Source organism: Tinamus guttatus, unplaced genomic scaffold (assembly GCF_059628265.1).
Source record: "Tinamus guttatus ecotype Peru unplaced genomic scaffold, ASM5962826v1 Tinamus_guttatus_pri_ptg000264l, whole genome shotgun sequence".
In the NCBI taxonomy this organism is placed as follows: domain Eukaryota; kingdom Metazoa; phylum Chordata; class Aves; order Tinamiformes; family Tinamidae; genus Tinamus; species Tinamus guttatus.
The window spans coordinates 778,616-796,436 of record NW_028288798.1 but is presented as its reverse complement, the minus strand read 5'-3'; the positions used below and the strand labels follow the sequence as shown (position 1 = coordinate 796,436).

General features: G+C 40.2%; 1 protein-coding gene and 1 long non-coding RNA gene across 3 annotated transcripts in view; one reads left to right on the top strand and one right to left on the bottom strand.

Annotated features, from left to right (window-relative positions):
- Positions 1 to 17,821, top strand: part of LOC148594267 (uncharacterized) — a 507,147-nt gene that overhangs the window by 246,819 nt on the left and 242,507 nt on the right. The gene's annotated exons all lie outside the window — the stretch shown is intronic.
- Positions 5,127 to 17,821, bottom strand: part of SNX9 (sorting nexin 9) — a 52,452-nt gene continuing 39,757 nt past the window's right edge. For both annotated transcript variants that reach the window (XM_088527211.1, XM_088527212.1), the window contains exons 13-18: positions 17,409 to 17,486; positions 12,290 to 12,366; positions 11,116 to 11,205; positions 9,584 to 9,698; positions 8,214 to 8,305; positions 5,127 to 5,266 (exon numbers count right to left, since the gene is read on the bottom strand). In XM_088527211.1, the coding sequence (XP_088383337.1) occupies positions 5,219 to 5,266; positions 8,214 to 8,305; positions 9,584 to 9,698; positions 11,116 to 11,205; positions 12,290 to 12,366; positions 17,409 to 17,486 (500 nt within the window). In that variant the 3' untranslated portion in view covers positions 5,127 to 5,218. The remainder of the gene's footprint in view (positions 5,267 to 8,213; positions 8,306 to 9,583; positions 9,699 to 11,115; positions 11,206 to 12,289; positions 12,367 to 17,408; positions 17,487 to 17,821) is intronic.

Genomic DNA, 17,821 nt, shown 5'->3' with positions numbered 1-17,821 from the left:
AAGTGGAGAAAGAGCGAAATGGAAAATTGGACCAATCTAAAATCGCAAGGCCATGGGGTTCGGAATTTTGAGAATGACCGAATCAGTAATGATTGGCTCCTGCATTATGGCCGCATTCCCCACTGCAAATTAATAACAGCTATCCAGCTGCGGGCCAATGTCTATCCCACCCGGGAGTTTTTGGCGCGTGGTCTGGGCGAGGGCGCACCTAGGGGATGTAGGCACTGTCCTGCGGAGTGGGAATCTTGTTCCCACATAATTCGCTACTGCCCTGCTGTCCAGGAGGCCAGGATTAGAAGGCATAATGACATCTGTAGTGTGCTGGCTGAAGAAGCAAAGGAACTGGGATGGGTGATATATATAGAACCCCATCTCAGAGATAACACCAATGAGCTCTTCAAGCCAGATTTGGTTCTGGTGAAGGGATCCTGTGCCAAGGTAGTGGATGTAACTACCCGCTACGAGAGTGGACTAACCACCTGGAGTGACGCTGCAGCAGAAAAGGCTAGAAAATACCAACATCTAGCAGGGAAGGTGCGAGCCCTAACATCGGCTACTAATGTTGACTTCCTGGGGTTCCCTATTGGCACAAGAGGGAAATGGTACATTGGCAATAACGGACTCCTTTCCGACCATGTAGTCTGTCACCAAGATCAAAATTCTTCACACAGACAACCGAGCTTGCTCATTCTTTCTGTACCTGCAGAATTTTTGCTCTTGCTCCCCCTTGGTTGTGTGTCTGGACGTGGGATTTTTCCATCTCGTCCCAAATGACGCGTTCAAATTCTCACCTGATTTGACAAAGCGGACAGCCCGCTTACAAGCTGGAAAAGGTGCCTTGTGTAATTGCAAGGTTCATTAAATAGCCGTGTTAACCCAAGCTGTAAAGCTTCAAATTACTGTACTAGCTGTATTTTGTTTATTGTTAGTGTTTATTGTTAGTGTTAGCATTGCTTCCTATTATGTGTTCAATGATTGATTGATTATTTTGGGGAATCTTTTTGGGAATTTAGGATTAGCCGCATGGATTAAAGGAATATTGCAGATAAGATTGATATGTCTGATAATCTTTGTTTGCCTTTTAATTTGTATCCCATGCTTGTTAAAAACAATTCAATATTTAATGGACTGTGCCTTGAAACAAGCCATACTTATATATAAAGAAGGGGGGCTTTCAGAAGCAGATTCAAATGTGGATCAAGAACAACTTTGGGAAAAAGACACTATTCTGCTTGTCAGAATCAAACCATGGGACCAACTAAACAACCTTTTGCTTAGCTGTGTTAACCCAAGTTGTAAAGTTTTAAATCATTGTACTAGCTGTATTTTGTTTATTGTTAGTGTTTATTGTTAGTGTTAGCATTGCTTCTTATTATGTGTTCAATGATTGATTGATTGATCATTTGACCAAATTATGGCTGCTCATTTAAAAACAGCTATAGCAATACAGTAATTAAATGAAGAAGGGGGACATGTGGAGACCCACTCCAAGGATAGTAGCGTGGGACGTCTTGTTAGTAGATAACTAACATCAAGTATGGCAGTGCAGGTGTTTTATCAGCAAACGAGGAGCAAAAGCAACTGTCCAGCTGCTGCGTGATCAAGAAGCTGATTGGATAGTCTTAGTTTAAGCCTTTAGATTATTGGTTTATTTAGTAGCTGCGCTTTGCATGGTTGTGGACAAATAAGGTATTGTATCCGGAATAGTACGGTATATAAGTGTTACCTGATGCTTAATAAAATGTCTTCAGTCTTTGGTGCGTCACACTGGAGTCCATTCCTTCGCAAGTTGCGACACGAAAGTAGCGGTCAGCAGTGTGAACGTACTGCAAAGCAAAGAACTGCAATTCTCCTTCCAGAATGCATTAACAGCACTTGCACGTATGAGTTGTAAGCTGTACGTGATTGCTTCTGCTGCAAGCAGTTACTATATCAGTATTATTTGTGTTTATCATATAAAAGAAGTTGTGGAAAAATATGGATAAGGGGAAAGCAGAACCATGGCTGTTGACCGTGGAGACTCCACGCTTCACTCACGGCCCCGGCTGCTCGCTCACAGATCCCCGTGGGCACTGGGCTTCCTGCTCCGGCCGCACAGGAACACGGCCCTGCAGCAGCTCTGCCCTGTTCGCTGCGTGCTAAATGCAGTCAAGTTACCACAGACACGCAGTGCAGTCCTTTACATGCCTGCTGGCCTCAATTAGTTTGCTGCACTATAACAAAACTAGCTTTACTAGCAGCAAAACGGACTTGTATTATTTCATCTGAATTTACATGCTAAAGGTAATATGTTCAAAAACTATGTCACAGAAAGTAGAAGCCACTCAATATTCTGAAAACTTCAGTGCTCAGGCAAAGCTGGGCTTTAGAACAGCAAAGAATAATCTAATTGCACTAGATCTAATGGGACTCTTCCTCCCCACCAAAAACAAACAAAAAAAGTAACAAAAGTAAAATCTGCTGTGGCAGACCAATGTAGTATATGTTCCTGCAGACAAGAAACACAGGTACTCCTTCCCTTTATACAGTTACATCTTGATAATCTGAAAAAAAATTACTATTTTAGTAGTAACTGGCCATTGAAATATAGAACTTAAGCCAAAAGTAACATATTTTATTTCTTTCACAAAAGCTATGGGATAATGTCACTGCTTGGATATACCCCACCTTTGACAAAAAGCATGCTTGGCCAGTAAAGAGGCCTTAATGCTTTTCGGAGCATTAATCCCTTTCCAGGGATTAATGATTAAGCTATGACAAAATAAAGGAGGGAGACTGCTCAAGTCCTACTGAAACTTCGTATTCTTGTTTTACAACTGCATCTTCAGTGCAAAGACTTAACTATGCCAATATGAACGTACCTCAGTGGAAGAAAAGAGGGGAAAGGGGACAACCTAATTTCTATTCTGGGTCAGCACCACGCTAACACAGCCCCGTGAATGAACAGCAGCACTGTGCTCTACTTCTTCTTTGCAGTCAGAAGGGTTCCAGCAGCCACAAGATGCACTGACCTAAATAAAGGGCTTATACCCCGTACGCAGTCGCCATCGTTTTGCGGTCCCCCTGCTACCCCATTAGGTCCTGACGGCTGCTCCGTGGGAGACGCGCAGATGCCTTCGTGTTCCTCAGCTGTGTGAGCTGCCCAAGTGCTGCAAGGAGCGCAGCCTTCTACCGCATCAGCCTGTTAAAGCAATGTGATCACTTTAAAGAAAAAAATAGCCTTGTAGATGTACATAAATATTTATTATCAGTTTAACTTCATTTTTCTGGAAATCCTTAAACAGTTTTGCTTTTTGCCAAAAAAAAAAGTGTTGAGTCTCTGACAGAGTTGCTAAGATCGCAGCTTCTTGCACTGGAAATGCACAGCTTACACTCAGATTCCAAAACAGTCTGTTCAGGAACTAAAATCTTCACCTTTAGTGCATACAGAGCTGTTCAGAGATTGGTAAAAAGACCTCCCTTCCCTCCCCCAAGTTAAGAATCTGTTACAAAGACATTTATTTACCAAAAAGTGCATACAAAAATGCTGAAAAAATGCTGCTTGAAAAAATTGAATTCAGAATTTACTGTACATATTGTAACAATTTATTATATAAGCTGCTTCTACATGCCGGCAGATCTTACATTTGGTGTAAAACATTTATACACATTCTTTACAATTTGTACATATTTAAATGGCTGTATCAAACAACACTGCACTATGGAATTTTGAAAGCAAACGACTAAAATTGGGAGGAGGAAAGAAAAAAGACAAGGCTTATAAAATGTGAACAAAACCCGTGACACTGAAAAGCATCTAGACTTAGGCTTAGTCTTGTTTTGGTTTCAGGTTATTCAGGCAGACCCAGATTTTTTTTCTGGGACACAAATAACACCAATGAAAAATAGAATAAGGCAACTATTCAGCCAGGCTGTACCCGTTACATAGAATGACTTGTGGGTAAGATGTCTTTTTTTTGTTTGTTTGCTAAAGTGTTTATATTCTAGATATATTTTAGCAAAACCAGCATTTTGGCTTTCCTACTTCCTTATGGCATCGAGTGAATTTAGTTCATACCCACTTCGAACAGATTTTTTTTTTTTTTTTAAATTTTTAAGCCTAGGCTTCAAATGGCATTACAGTAAGAAGGAAGATGACACCTGCCCACTCATTAAAATATGGTAACCGAAGTATAGAGTTTGTGTTATAACCAGTGACATTATTCTGTATCTTTGTCACCTTTCAGTTAGCATTAGAAGCTAATAAAACGTAAACCCAAGCCAATAGCAAACTGCATGGCTACATGAAGACCTGAGTGTAACTGGAATTCCGGTACTTTAACCGGCTTGGGTTAGATGTGACTTAGTGTCCCCTTTGCTGAAAAACTCAAAACTCCTAAAGACACAGAAGGGAAGCTGGCCTTGGACAGCACTAGTGCCTTATGGCATAATGTTTTAGGGGGATCAAAATGCTGGTAAGGAAAACTTGTCTTTCACACCTTCCTGAGTGGCTCTTTCCTTATTTGTACTTTGTCTTTTGCACAGTGCATAGCGAGGAAGAAAGAGAGCCTGACACAAGCTCTGCGGCTTTGTGTCACAAGAACACAAGATTTTAGTTAGAAAGAAAAGAAAGGAAAAAGTGAGTAAGTGTTCACCAGAAGTCGTAATGAAAATAGTATGCCATGGCTGCACATGGGAAGCAAAACTTCCAAAACAAAGTGTTCATTCAGATTATCATGAATATGCACCAGAAACATATATGAATAGAACTCCTCCTGGCTACTGAATTGCCAGCAGAGAGCTGAATTGGATACAATGAGAATTAATACAAAGTCACTTTTTCAAGCTTGTTTTGTTTTACCACTTAAAAAAAAAAAAAAAAGTAATTCTGATGAAGAGTATTTGAAAGAACATCTGATAGACACACACCAACCTGTAGACCATGGCAACACATTAATTTAATGATCTGGATCCCAACAACTGGCAGCATTATTTAGCTGCTTTTATTAAATAATGATACAAAGGGGAGAGCATTCAGGATAAAAAGAACCTAAATATCTGATGGATTTAGGCTGATAAAGTAAACATTATAAATCATTTCTTTTTTCTTTTTTTGCAACTGATTTTTTTTTTTTGGTTCATTCCTTGCTGGCAAAGGCTAACAAGTTTGTATTGGCATTGCCCCCAAATCAGAAAAGCACTTCGGAGTTGTTCTTCCCTGCTGGCTGCTCCTTAGCCTCTACATGACGGGAAAGCGGCTGAGTGCCTGCCTCAGCTTCTGTGCAATCTGAAACGAGGAAACAGAACGTGTTAGTTGCATGCAGCACACAGAGGTAAGATCTCTTGATCTTGAGAGATTGAAAGAACATTCCCTCATCCTCAGGAAGCTGGAAGAGGGCTTCCTCTGCATCAACCATACGCAGGAAGTTGACAGCATTGCACGCTCAGGTGCTCTACTAACAGAGCAGATGGAATAAGGTATCTAAGCCCAGGCAGCACCATGCAGTCAGTGCACCTCAACCCTCACCTGCTGGTACTTTCTTCACAGATTAAAATGGATTTTGAAAACTGTCAGCACTGTCACCAAAAGTATTGCTTAGGCAGCAGTAAGGCATGGCCTTGGTCTTGGCAGACAACTCTCTGCTAAGGAGAAACATCTGCTCTTCAACAGCTTTGACTGGCAATGACTGAAAAATGGTCCAAAGTCTTTGACATGGTTCTTCATGCTACTAGAGGCCCTCAAGCTGCAACTCACCATCAGTGAAGACTGCTTTGACTCCGTATGTTTTACTATGGATATTCTAGCCCACAATCCCTGACAGACCCAGGCATGAAAACAATTGAAATAGCAGATCCATTTTTTTTCCCCTCCAAATCTCATCCAAGGTGTAAACTATGGATGTCTTCTTCATGTCATTTCACTAACGCTATTCAGATAACCCATTCTAGCAGAGCAATGGAACAAAAGCACAAGGGAAAAAAAAAATCTGTAAAGGGATTACTTGATCCAGGAGCAGAAGCACTGTTACTACACAGAGAGCCTGTATGGATTTTCTGCGGCTTGTTCTATGTGCTGGGACACCAGAATTAGACATTCTTTCAAATGTGTCTTCATGCACAACATAGGCACCCAAGAAAGGATTCGTCTCAAGTCAAGTAGGCATTTTCTTTTGGAATATTTTAAAGCAGATAAAAATCTAATCTCTGTCCCTTTGGTGCCACATGCTCATTCCTATTAACAGTGTTTTATCCACTCTTTTAGAATGCAGAGGGAGGAAGAAAAAAACAAAAAAGAATAAGTTGCCCAACAGATGTTCAACACACAGCTTTTCATAGCCCTGTTCTCTATTGGACAAATTTTTCAAACCATGAATTCAGACCAAATGGAAAAAGTATATAATGGTATATTTTACAGGGCTAGGTAATGCCAGTTATGTTGCTAGAAAATATTAAAAGTCACTAGGATGGTGTGGAGGCAGACTTTATGATAGAAGATGGGGACTTGCATTAATGTTCCTCTGATGCATCTCATGTGCGAGTGCAGATCTGATCTCTATATTGAAGGGAAGTGGAAGACTGACCCGAGGAGACTGGTGAGGTTTTGACTGAGAGGAAGAGAACTGGAACAGACTGGGCACGAGATCTGAAGGTGAGAGAAATGTGTGCCTGACCTCATCAGGTGAGACAGAGAAAACGATCATGTGGTGGTGTCACCCACTAAAGATACATCTGAAGCCTCTTGTCACCTTTTACTGCTCTGAAGGACAACCCAGTTGCTTATCACTCCTTTAAATAACAGAACCAGGTTCCAGCACTGTCAAACTCCTGTATTTTCACAAGATAACCACAGTAAGGGATTTGTACCCAGGCTTCATTTCAGGAAACACATGGGGTGGCACGCATAAGAAAAATATTAAATGAGAACTAGAGTTGTAGGTCAAGTTCTCAGAATAAACATGTTAAATAAGTTACCTAAACCCTGCAAACACACTTCTTCCTTACATGTATATATCAGACTTTAAATCACAGGTGCTTTCTTTTGCTCTCCCGTTCTGTGGATTGGAACCATCCATCAAACGGGTTACTGTTGTATCCAGTGCTACAGGTCTTATTCCATATAATTCAGATTTATTTCTGAAAAATAGACTAATTTTATATGTACAAAGCTAAAACACGCTCTTTTCAACTTTTAGTTGTTGCATCAAAAATATTAAGCTTTCAATTAGCAACAGTATTTCTCAAAACTCTTTTTAGGTCTAGCATGACATGAAGTCATGGCACAAAATAGTACCTACAGGAAAATGTTATTTCAACTCCTTTGTTGTCAGGGAGGATGGAGTTATTTTAATTTTTAATGTGTACAATTCTGCTTCAAATACCTGCTCTCAAGGACAGGCTCATACAAAATGACAGGTGCAGACAGCCTTCCCCATTGCGACGGATATGCTCCTTCCCCAGCTCATCCTGACTTCTCACACATAGCCCTGTTCAGGTGTTAACTGCCACATTATCTGATCCTGGTAGTTGCCTCCCTGATTTCTTCCCCCACCCAGACAGGAACCATCAATAAAAGTCCTGATGGCCCTGTTCTGATGGGGAGATAAGGCTGACTGTGAGTACATCAGCCAACAGTCATTTCTGAATTGAAAGCATGACTATCAGTCAATCATCTTATCCCATAAATACGGGGACAGCCCAAGAGCTCATTGAGCTCTCCTTGCACGGCAGCGGGCTGCACGCCGGGATCTCCCCTTGAGCAGGGACGCCTCTCAAGGATACTCCTCGAAGTTAAGAGATCCTTCCCACTACAGATTCGTGGTAAGTGACTATAGCGTGCCTTTTTCCCTTTGAATTTGTAAACCTTACTTTGTAACTGTGCACAAATCCCTTAGTCATAAACCGTTGACCAGGACTGGATCCAGCCGCACCCAGACTCCTCTCAGGAGGAGTTTGGAAAGCAGGGCGGTCCAATCTGAACCTCGTGACCCAATGGGAGGGTGTCCTTGGTAATTCTGTGTGTACCTTGAACCTCCATGCAGTAACTAATAAGTGACCTTGCCATAGAATCTCGTGAAACCATTGTCATTACCAATAAAACCTACTCCTATTTCTTTCCCATGAGTGAAGTGCATTGTGTCACTCACCCCCACCACCGCTCGTACTGTGACACCCCTACAATGAATGCAGCAATGCAGCATGAGCCAAGGAAGTGGCACTGAAACATTACAGCTTACCGTTTCATAGAACTGTGCCTGCTGCTCCAGATACAGGCGAATGACACTGTTGTAGTCATAAATCCGGTTACTGTGGAAGTGATTCATCTCAGCTGTAATCGGACCCAGAGGAAAATTATTTTAAAGAAGCGTTTGTAATTCAGAACAGTTTCACTCATTTCAGCTTGGTTACTGTGTAAATAAGCTCAGTGCTCAGCCCTATCAGTATAGTTATTATTTTCACATTTGCACAACTCATTTGGTTTACAGCACTCACGTCAGGATGGAGCTGCTTGCAAAACTGGTAGGGTGTCCTTTACTCACTGATCAAATGTGGACACTCTTGGATAAAGCCAGGTGCTTGATACAGTATTCAAGAGTACAAAGAAAACAACCATGATTTTGTCCTATTGAAATAGCAACATTTTCCTCAAGTTTTTCAAAGAAATGTTAGCCAAGGCAGTCAGATTTGGAAGGTATTAAATTGCAAGGCACAACTATTAGTAATTAGCTCAAAGGCAGCACATCCAGCAGTGTGCACCTGTTCCCGAATGAGGCTTTTTCAGTAAGAACTTAATGAATAGCTCCACTGAGTCTATAAAATTTTGCATCACTTATGTATATGCACCTTCCAATAGAATTGACCCAGACTGCGGACCTTGCCAGGTCACTAAACAAGCCAGTTTGACTTATGGCCAAAACAAAGAATTAAAATATTTTTTCCTCCTTTGATACATCCCTAGAGTTTTTTTGTTTGTTTTGTTTTTTAAGTCTCACCACTAAATCTGCTTGAAAACAAACAAACAAACAACAACATCAACAAACCCCACAACTCTCAGAAAAGAATGATTCCACTGAAGTCAGTAACATGAAACACTTTGCATCCTGCAGGACAAACCCTGGTTCCTTACTTTTCCAGTTCTTCATGTCACTGTGCTACACCTTGTGCTTGCAGTATTTCCAACAAAGATGAAAAACTTGAGTGACATTCAAGAAACATCCAGTAAATAGAGTCGTATCCACAAGACTATTAACCTCAGCAAGATCTCGTCTAAGCTATGAGTCAGTAAAGTATTTGTGCAAGTGCTGACCTGCTTCCTGCATCTGGGCCCAAACTCTTTATTTCAGAGACAATGGCATTTGAAAATGAAAAAAATGGTTGTCTGAGGCTGTTCTTTCTCTTTTTAAAGATTGTGCTTCCAAAATAAAGAATATGAAATCTGAGAACAATAATGGATAAAATAGCTATAATTTTAGAGGAACAAACAAAGGGTAAATAAAAAAGGAAAGAAAAACCCAATAGCTCTCATTGTTGTTCCTGGTAGAGCCAAGTCTGTTAACTAAGAGTTGTCTTTCAGAAGTCTGCAGTATTGTCAACTAGCCTGTTTTACCTTGTAGTGCATAGGCCATGGTGCTCACACGTTTCACCATGTTCTGTTTGTCTTGTGGCGTTATTTTACTGGTCGCAACTAACTTGTCGCTTTCCTTCACTTTTTCTATTGCTCCCTGTAGAAACCAAAATACAGAAAGGTTAATAAAGCAGTCAAAGAATTTAGTATCTTCAGGGCCACTAGCCACATTTTGGGCTTGCACACTGTACATACAGAGCAGCCGATTCTGCCTTCAGGCATTTGCACCTGAAGTTTGGTAATAGTGCAAACAGCTTGCAAGAAGTGACTTCAAAACAAGACATGAGCTCAGTCAGAAAATGAGTTTGCTAAAGAGGGGAATACACAGGGAAGAACATAAGAAGTACAAAAGGGCCAATTTTCAACACACAACTGGCTCTAAAATAATACACATCCACAAGCTTCAAACTACCAGATACCCGTAGAATCCTACTTGTGCATTCTGCAGCTTGTAGACAAAACACTTTTATCAAAAGGCCCCATTCACTGTGGTATCTGTGATGCAAGGCTTCTCCCAGATCAAAAATTAAAAACAAAACAAACAACAATATAAATAATAATAAAAAACAAATAAAACTCTGCCCCTCTTCACCATGTATTTGTAGTGCACTTCCCTTTTTGAAGCATGCAATAGCCAAGAAAAACTATATGTCTCTCTGTATAAGTTAATGCTTCAGGTATTAAAAACACTTCTTCTGCATTTTATTTGCAGTATTTCTTTCAAGTATTCTGTGGGGTTGGGCATCTTAAATATTCAGAAGAATTAAGTTTCTGGAATAGCCATAAACCAGAAGCGTTTTTATAGCTCTTTGCTACTCTTGTAGCAATCAAGAGCATTCATTTCATGTTTAACACTTCAAGTGGTTGAAAAACACTTGTGTTCTTGTTTAATAGTTAAAATTTTAGCTTCTGAAGCAAGTAATAGCCGTCTCAAACATGTGGACAATTCTACAAGAAAAAGAGAAAAACAGAACACACAGAACTAAAAATAATGGTTAAATTACCATGTTACAGAGCACTTTTTTGGCTCACTGTCCTATTGCTCTATTTTTAAAGATTAAAGAAACAAGTGGTCAGTGCATGGCTGGATAACACATACTGTTAAGTCAGCTACTTAAATGCAGGCTTTTTTCCTGCTGTACTGATATGTTTTAGTGTCCATATGAAATTCAGCAATATTATAAATCAATATTACTGCTATTCACCATTTAGGGATGTGAAGTCACCTCAAAGAAAACTCTGAAGCTTGTTGAAGAAAACTCTGTAGCGCTCTGTTACAGCAGCAAATCATGTTATTCTCAAGTCTAAGATGAATTCTTTCCTTCCCCTCTAAGTATTTATTAAAAAGAATAAGCAAGCAACCAAACAAAAGCTTCACAGAAGCTTTGCATGCTACTGGCAGCAGGCGCCAGGCTTCTGTGGAAATGCAGTCTAACACCCAAACGCTTCTGTTCTGTGATCTATAGGTCTTGCTACTGCCTTCCTGAGGCAGGCCTCCTCCCACACACACTCACCTTATGAGCTCCTATGATGTCAGGGAAGCAACCAAGAAATCCCTTATATTCATGATTTGTTTCCATCAGAAAGTGAAGATCTTTCTTTGGCTAATAAACAAAAATGTAACGTTACAAAGAATTCTGTGGCATATTAGTATCACAGGCGCAGAAAAAAGGCAGACAAGAGAGAAGAAAGAGAAAAAAAATCCAACCAAAAACTCAGCTGCTTTTTGAACTTTTTCATATTTAAACAGGTGTTTGCCTGTTTAAAAGAAGTATTTCAAGGTAAAGGGAAGAGTTACAGGATTCTGAAAACAGCATCAAGATGAAGCATTAAGCCTGGCTGTGCTCGTAGAGGAAAAAATCTTGCCATTATTTTTAACGTACAAGGGTAGGTAAGTGCATCACTGACATTGTGCATCTCTGAGCAGGTGCCTTGGGTCTGTTTTACTCAGTACTGGCTATGAAGTGAGGGGGTTTGTCTGATTTCTGCTGAAGGGCAGCTCCTAGCTACAGTAATGGCACTATTAAGCTACAGTCTACTCGCACAGAGAGATGTGCCTGAGCACAGATGCATCTCCTTACTTGCTGCTTCGGAAAGTCATTTTAAAAATAATTCCTGGACTCAACACTAAAATCAAGATGCTCTGCATTTTGGTGACTTTAAACCTCAGGCTGTAAACACAAGTTTATGACTTGACAACAGACAAATTCTTCAAGCTAGATTACAAAAACTGAAGTTACTGAAGCAGACAATTGCCCGTCAGTGTGTAATGAAGAGCAGCAAGACCAGCATTCTGTGGACATTTGAAGAAAGCAGGGAGAAGAGGGAAATCCTCTCCTTGATCAAATCTCACTCTGTGGCATCTGTAATGAAGATGGCCCACTGACATCAGAAAACAAAGCCATTTAAAGAGGAAACAGCTTTTGAGTATTTTAGAAACCAGAAAAGGTATCTTTTTATTCAAAAAAATGTTTTCCCATTTTTCTATCACTTCCCACAAACTGATGTGTAGTAGAAAAGGGAGGTTGAAGATACATTTAAAATATTAATAGTAATTTCACTGAAGTCATCAGCAGCTCTAGTATTTATTATATTTTAATAGAAAAGGAAAAAAAGGGAAAGTCAAGTGAAGTAAATAAGAGATAAGTTTGCACACACTGTGCAATTGATACATTACAAGATTTCTACCTGATCTGCTACAAGACTGGCAATTTCTTCATAGGTTTTTCCTGCTTCTGTTATTGCTTCATTGAGATCAGATTCTCCTAAAAATAAACATGAGTGCTCAAATTAAAATAAATCACAGACAAGTCATAATTCAACCCAAATTCAAAAAAAAGAGGAAAAAAAGACTTATTTTACAATAATAAAACCCTATGCATCATTTTATGTCCCAACACAATAAAGAATTTAGGTAAGTGTTGTTATAGCATTAAAAAAAAAAAATAAGATCTTGTAGAAAATGAAAGCTAGGGGAGCCATTTAAACACTGCTCTACTGTAGTAGTGGCACTTTTTGCTTCCATATGTACCTTAACTAGTTATTCCCAAGCACAGGACAACAGGAAGCCTGCCAGAATGGAGAGGGGAAGGAGGAGAATGAAGGGGACACTAGAGGACACCCCACTAGAGGACATACTAGTAAAGCTGCAGAGAGCACCTGCCATTCCAGTCTTTAGGTGACTTCCACACCTAATGAGCAGTAAATCCTTTACTGTGCCCTGCGCAGCAGTGATGATAACCCCAAGCACCCCAGCAGTCCTGGGCCAGAGGGAGAGAAAAACAGGCCCAACTTTCTTCTTGTCAACAAGATTTCTGTGACTTCAGAGAACACTTATATTGTATTTTCAGAGTTTATCTGAGAGACCATTTCTAGACTTCATCATTATGTAAAACAGATCAAGACTCCCCAGAAACTACAGCTAAAAGCACAAACATCACCACAAATCCCAATTAGACATCACAAGAGCTATTATTATGGCTACACAGAGCAAAGATGAAAACAAGTCTTACATGTCACTTCACCTTCTAAAAACACCAGTGTCTTTCCATCCTTGATAGCTTTTCCAAAACATGCAGTCAACAGTAGGGAAAGCAAGTTGAGGTAGAAAAAGGGGAAGGTATAACTTGCAGGTTTTGAATGTTAGTTCAAGGATTTATTTTTACATCCTTTCAAACATGTGTTGACATCAGCTAGCAGTTACAATATTTTACAAACTTTTTTATTTTGTGGTCATATTAATCAGGCACGCAATTTCCAATTACCAAACCTATTAATCATTAATTTGAATATTCAATTGGTTTCTTTTAGCACCACATAAGAACTCATCTGAGTTAGAGATTTACTAGACAGGTTGGGCTGAAATGAAAGGCTTCTAAAGAATACAGAATAATGACTGAATAAGCAAGTCTATTGATTAGCTCTTACTTTCCCTTAGACTGATTTCAAAGCTGAAAGCTTAGAGGAAGAGCCACTGAACCCAACTGCTAGTGAGTTCAGCAATAAAAACACTGCTAAAGAAATGCCTCTTTTCTTCCTATTTCTGCTTAAAAGCCTACCCATCTGGCTAAAATAATAAGAATTTTTAATATGAAGTCTCATTGACTTTGTGAGCTTAAGATGTACATAATTCAGGAGGGATCTTGCTGCTGCAAGAAGCTTCAGGAAGATCAATTACACTATTTCAGATAATTTAAACGCTTTGGTTCCTGCAAGTCTGCTCAGGAGTAACTGTGAGTTTAAACATACGGCTTCTTAGATAACTTTCTAGATGGCTTCAATTAGATTCTCAATCTAATTCAATTAGATTAGACAAGCCATGATGGTCTAGGTGCTACTGCTTGTTTTATAACAATATATAAACAAAAAATACTTTTCCTATTTGAGCAAAAGAGGTAAAAAGGGTTTGTATTTGAGTAGAAAGAAAATCCATCTGTCCCTGCAGAATCCATCCAAAGGACTTTCACAGAATGGAGCTCCAAAAGCGCTCCCAACCTGGTTCTCCCTCATCTGGAGGGCAGAGTCATCCCATGCTGGGAGTCCCCCAGCAGAGCCATCTTGTAGAAGGCACCAGGTGTGCTCAGAGTTTCTACCACTAGCAGAACACTCACATTCCCAGCGAGGCTCAGTCGGAGCTTTGCCGCTTCGACAGGGCTGCATCCCCAGCAGCCTCAGCTTCGGGAGGCCTGGGAGGCTCACCGGGCAGCGGGCTGCTTAGCCCGGGCGAAGAAGGCTGAGCTGGGCACGAGGTGCCGCCGCAAGGGTGTACCGGGATGGCAAGGCCTTCTCTCATCAACAGAAAACCAGAAAGCACCACATCCTGCTCACATATTTACAGCAAAACAAGGGCACAGCCCATTACCTATCTCTTCAAAAGCACCATAGTGGTCTTAAAAGCCCCGATTAAACACACTCCTAAAAAGACCAGTTAAAATTACTAATAACCTTCTGCAGTTGTTTTAACTCTACTGTGAGTAGACTGTCCACAGGGAAAATATGTCATGGGCAGATGAAGGAAGATGTGGAAGTATGAGCAGTCTTTTGGGGATGTTCAGCAGGGCTTCCTAGTAGTTTAACCACTGCCATTTATTTACCAGTTATCACCTGAGGGAACATGTGAGGCATCCTGAGTCCCCTCAGGCCTGCAGACATTTTTTTTGCCAAAAAGGTTTTATGTGGGGGCAGTGGGAGGGAGGCGTGCTTTTTGGTTTTTTTTTTTTCCCCTTTTTTTCTCCAAAGCTGATTTTAACAAAATGCAGGAGTGTAGAAAAGATGAAGTTTAAGGTAGTACAAGTTTCTTGCAGCAAGTAATTCTTTTCTGGGGAAAAGTGCACCTCAGAATGGCCACACGTTGCACATGAGCACCTTGGAAGGCAAGATCTGTCTGTTGTTAACTGGCAGGATAGTGAAACTCATATGTAACTACTTAAGAAAATTCCTAAAGGGTGATGCAGAATTTGGAGATCTCACTGTGGTTGAATGGCATACCACAGAAATGACTTTCTTAATACAGAAGAAAGACTTGCCCAGATTCGGCACCGCGAGAGGAAAGTTACGATATTTAAGGCTGTCTTAGCCTCAGAGCATCATTCTTTGCAGCGAGATAAGCAAGGGGCATCAGGCTGCAAGACTATTTCCAGTTGTATTCTGGAACTGTCAATAATATGTTTTTGGACATGGATCTTATTTTCAGAGCCCATGTTCTTAGATCAGACAACACATAGGACCGAGCTAAAAGAAAACCTTTGAATGCATCATTAATAGCTTTAAATATACACTTGCTTCTGCAAAAAGTAGGGACAGAGTCCTTATGTGCATTGTGGGTAGCAACTAATTGATAAGGCTCATTCCATAGTGCAAGAGAAATAGCATGATTAGGTCACTTAAGTTCTTCTTAACTGATGTAGCCTTTGACTTTTTAAGCCGGAAATTAAGAGAGAAGGTTGCAGACGTTCACTACACAGATGTTCAACTAGGGTAAGAAGGCAGCATTAATTAAAAATAAAAGGACAGACTGGTTTTAGGTGGCATTCAGGAATTCTTGCATTAGCAGGAACCTTGCTAATAATTCTCCATTCAGAGGAATAAGTCCAGTACCTTCTTTAAATACTGAGAACAGCAAAGCTGCATCATACTGGTTTACATCCAGATGCTTACGTGTCTTGCACAGAACCTGCTCAACCCAGAGACCATTATATGAAAAAAACATCAAAGGAAACTGCATGTGAGCAGCTAGAGAGCTGACTGAGGGCAACAGTGATGAAGATGTTTAAAGCAAGACAAACTTTATTTGTTCTCACTTCTGGGAACCGAACATTAAATAACTTAATAAAACCCCATATATTCTTAATTCTGAATGACACTGCTCTATCAGCAAAATTAGAGAGAGCAAAATAAATGGGATCAGGAAAGAGGCTACCAGTGGGAAAGAAGACAGTATCTTCAGCAGTACATTGGGGTGCAACCAGGTACAACAGCAACATCCCTGCCTTGGTCTCAAGTATCCCGGGATCTATTTTTCATACCATTCAAAGATGCTGGAAGTTAAAATGAAGCTTTCCTTTATAAGGCTGAACTGCCAATTTGCATCCTAGTTTTAAGCCATACCGTTTCCCCTTTACCCTAGCAAAGAATGAGTGTTATAGTTCAAATAATTTTCAGTCCTTTCCCAAGAACTAATTCTGCAGATTTTATTTGGCTAGGGTTTACGGTTCTCTATCCCATGATAACAATAAATAACTATGCAGCGCCTCTGCTCATCTCCCACACCAAAAAAGTAAAATTTAGACAAGACACTGCACTCTGGTTTTAAGTAAGCATTCATCCTGTGAAATACAGGACAGGAGAGGGAGAACAAACTACGAGGAATATGCCTATTTCCAAGTAGCAGAGATCCTGAAATTCAAAAGTAGGTCCATTTTAATACATGCCTTATTTTAAAAGTACAAAACAAGGGATCGACTAGTAGTACCAGTCAACTAAATAGCCTAAGACAAAAAGGCTCAGGAAATCTCTATGCTGTAACAATTAAGGCTCTGGAACAGAGCAATTTAGGTCTTGAGGGGAAATATATGGCTTAACAATTCTGGAGAAAATGGACCTGATTTAGCATATCAGTGCAGGGTAAATGGCTTAAACACAACATTTTAGGTGAACATGAAGTCTACAAAAAGAAATGGCAATCGATTTCCTTCCCCTCCCTCTCAGACCTTTCACACCTAACATCATAAGCTCCAGTCTTTTAGGGCTCCTGAAGGAGAAGAAAAGGTGAATGACAAAAATAGGCTACAACAACCTACCCTCTATCTCCAGTACTGGCACATAAGAGTCTTAATATGTTTTCCCTCCTCATGTGGAGTTACTGTTTCATAAAATAAGTCACACAACAGTTCTGGGTGGCAGACATTTTCAAGGCTGCATTTTCCTTCACTGCCCCTTTGATGCCACACAGAAATATAGGTCACGGAAAATGCTGTAGCATATTTTGTTAGTCAGGCCAGTGACCAGATTATAAATTAATGAGATCAAACCTAACACCTACTTCCCTCCCCAAGCCACAGACAACTGTACAGTAAGTGTAAATAAGATTGCAAAACAGAAAACAAATAAACAAACAAAAAGCCCCTACACATGGACAATACAGATGGCAAAACTAGGCTTTTTATATTTTATCAGAAACAGACTGACATGGTAAAGACTTCAAAAATTCAAAGAGCAAAGCATAAGGATATTTGGCAAAAAATATAGTATGATCTAATTAAAAATATTTTTTTTGTTAAGGAAAGCACGAATGAAGATAAAGAAATACCTTGGTATCCACTAGTGCTGAAGACCAGTGCCAGGCTCTGCAATGCTTTTCCTATCTTCTGGTATTCCTTGGGTAGTGCTGCAATTCGGAAAGGGATGGGAAAAGAAGGAAACAAAAGCACAAAAACAGAAGAGTAAATGTGACTAAACCTGCAGCATTTCTGGAATTTGATGGAAACAGACATTCAAAAATAAAAGTAAAAACAAAATTAAGAAAGCCCCACACCTAGGTTATTTTCTTCCCCTCTAGTGAGACAGTCACATTCTCACCCTGTCCCCTATAGAAGTTCCCTAACTGGATACAGAAATTGCAGTCTGGCTTCTCAAAAGCCACAGCTGAGGACACTGGGGGTGACTGCTACAGAAGGCTCACTATGCTCCCAGCTAACAGTTCCCCTACACATATAGCGAGTT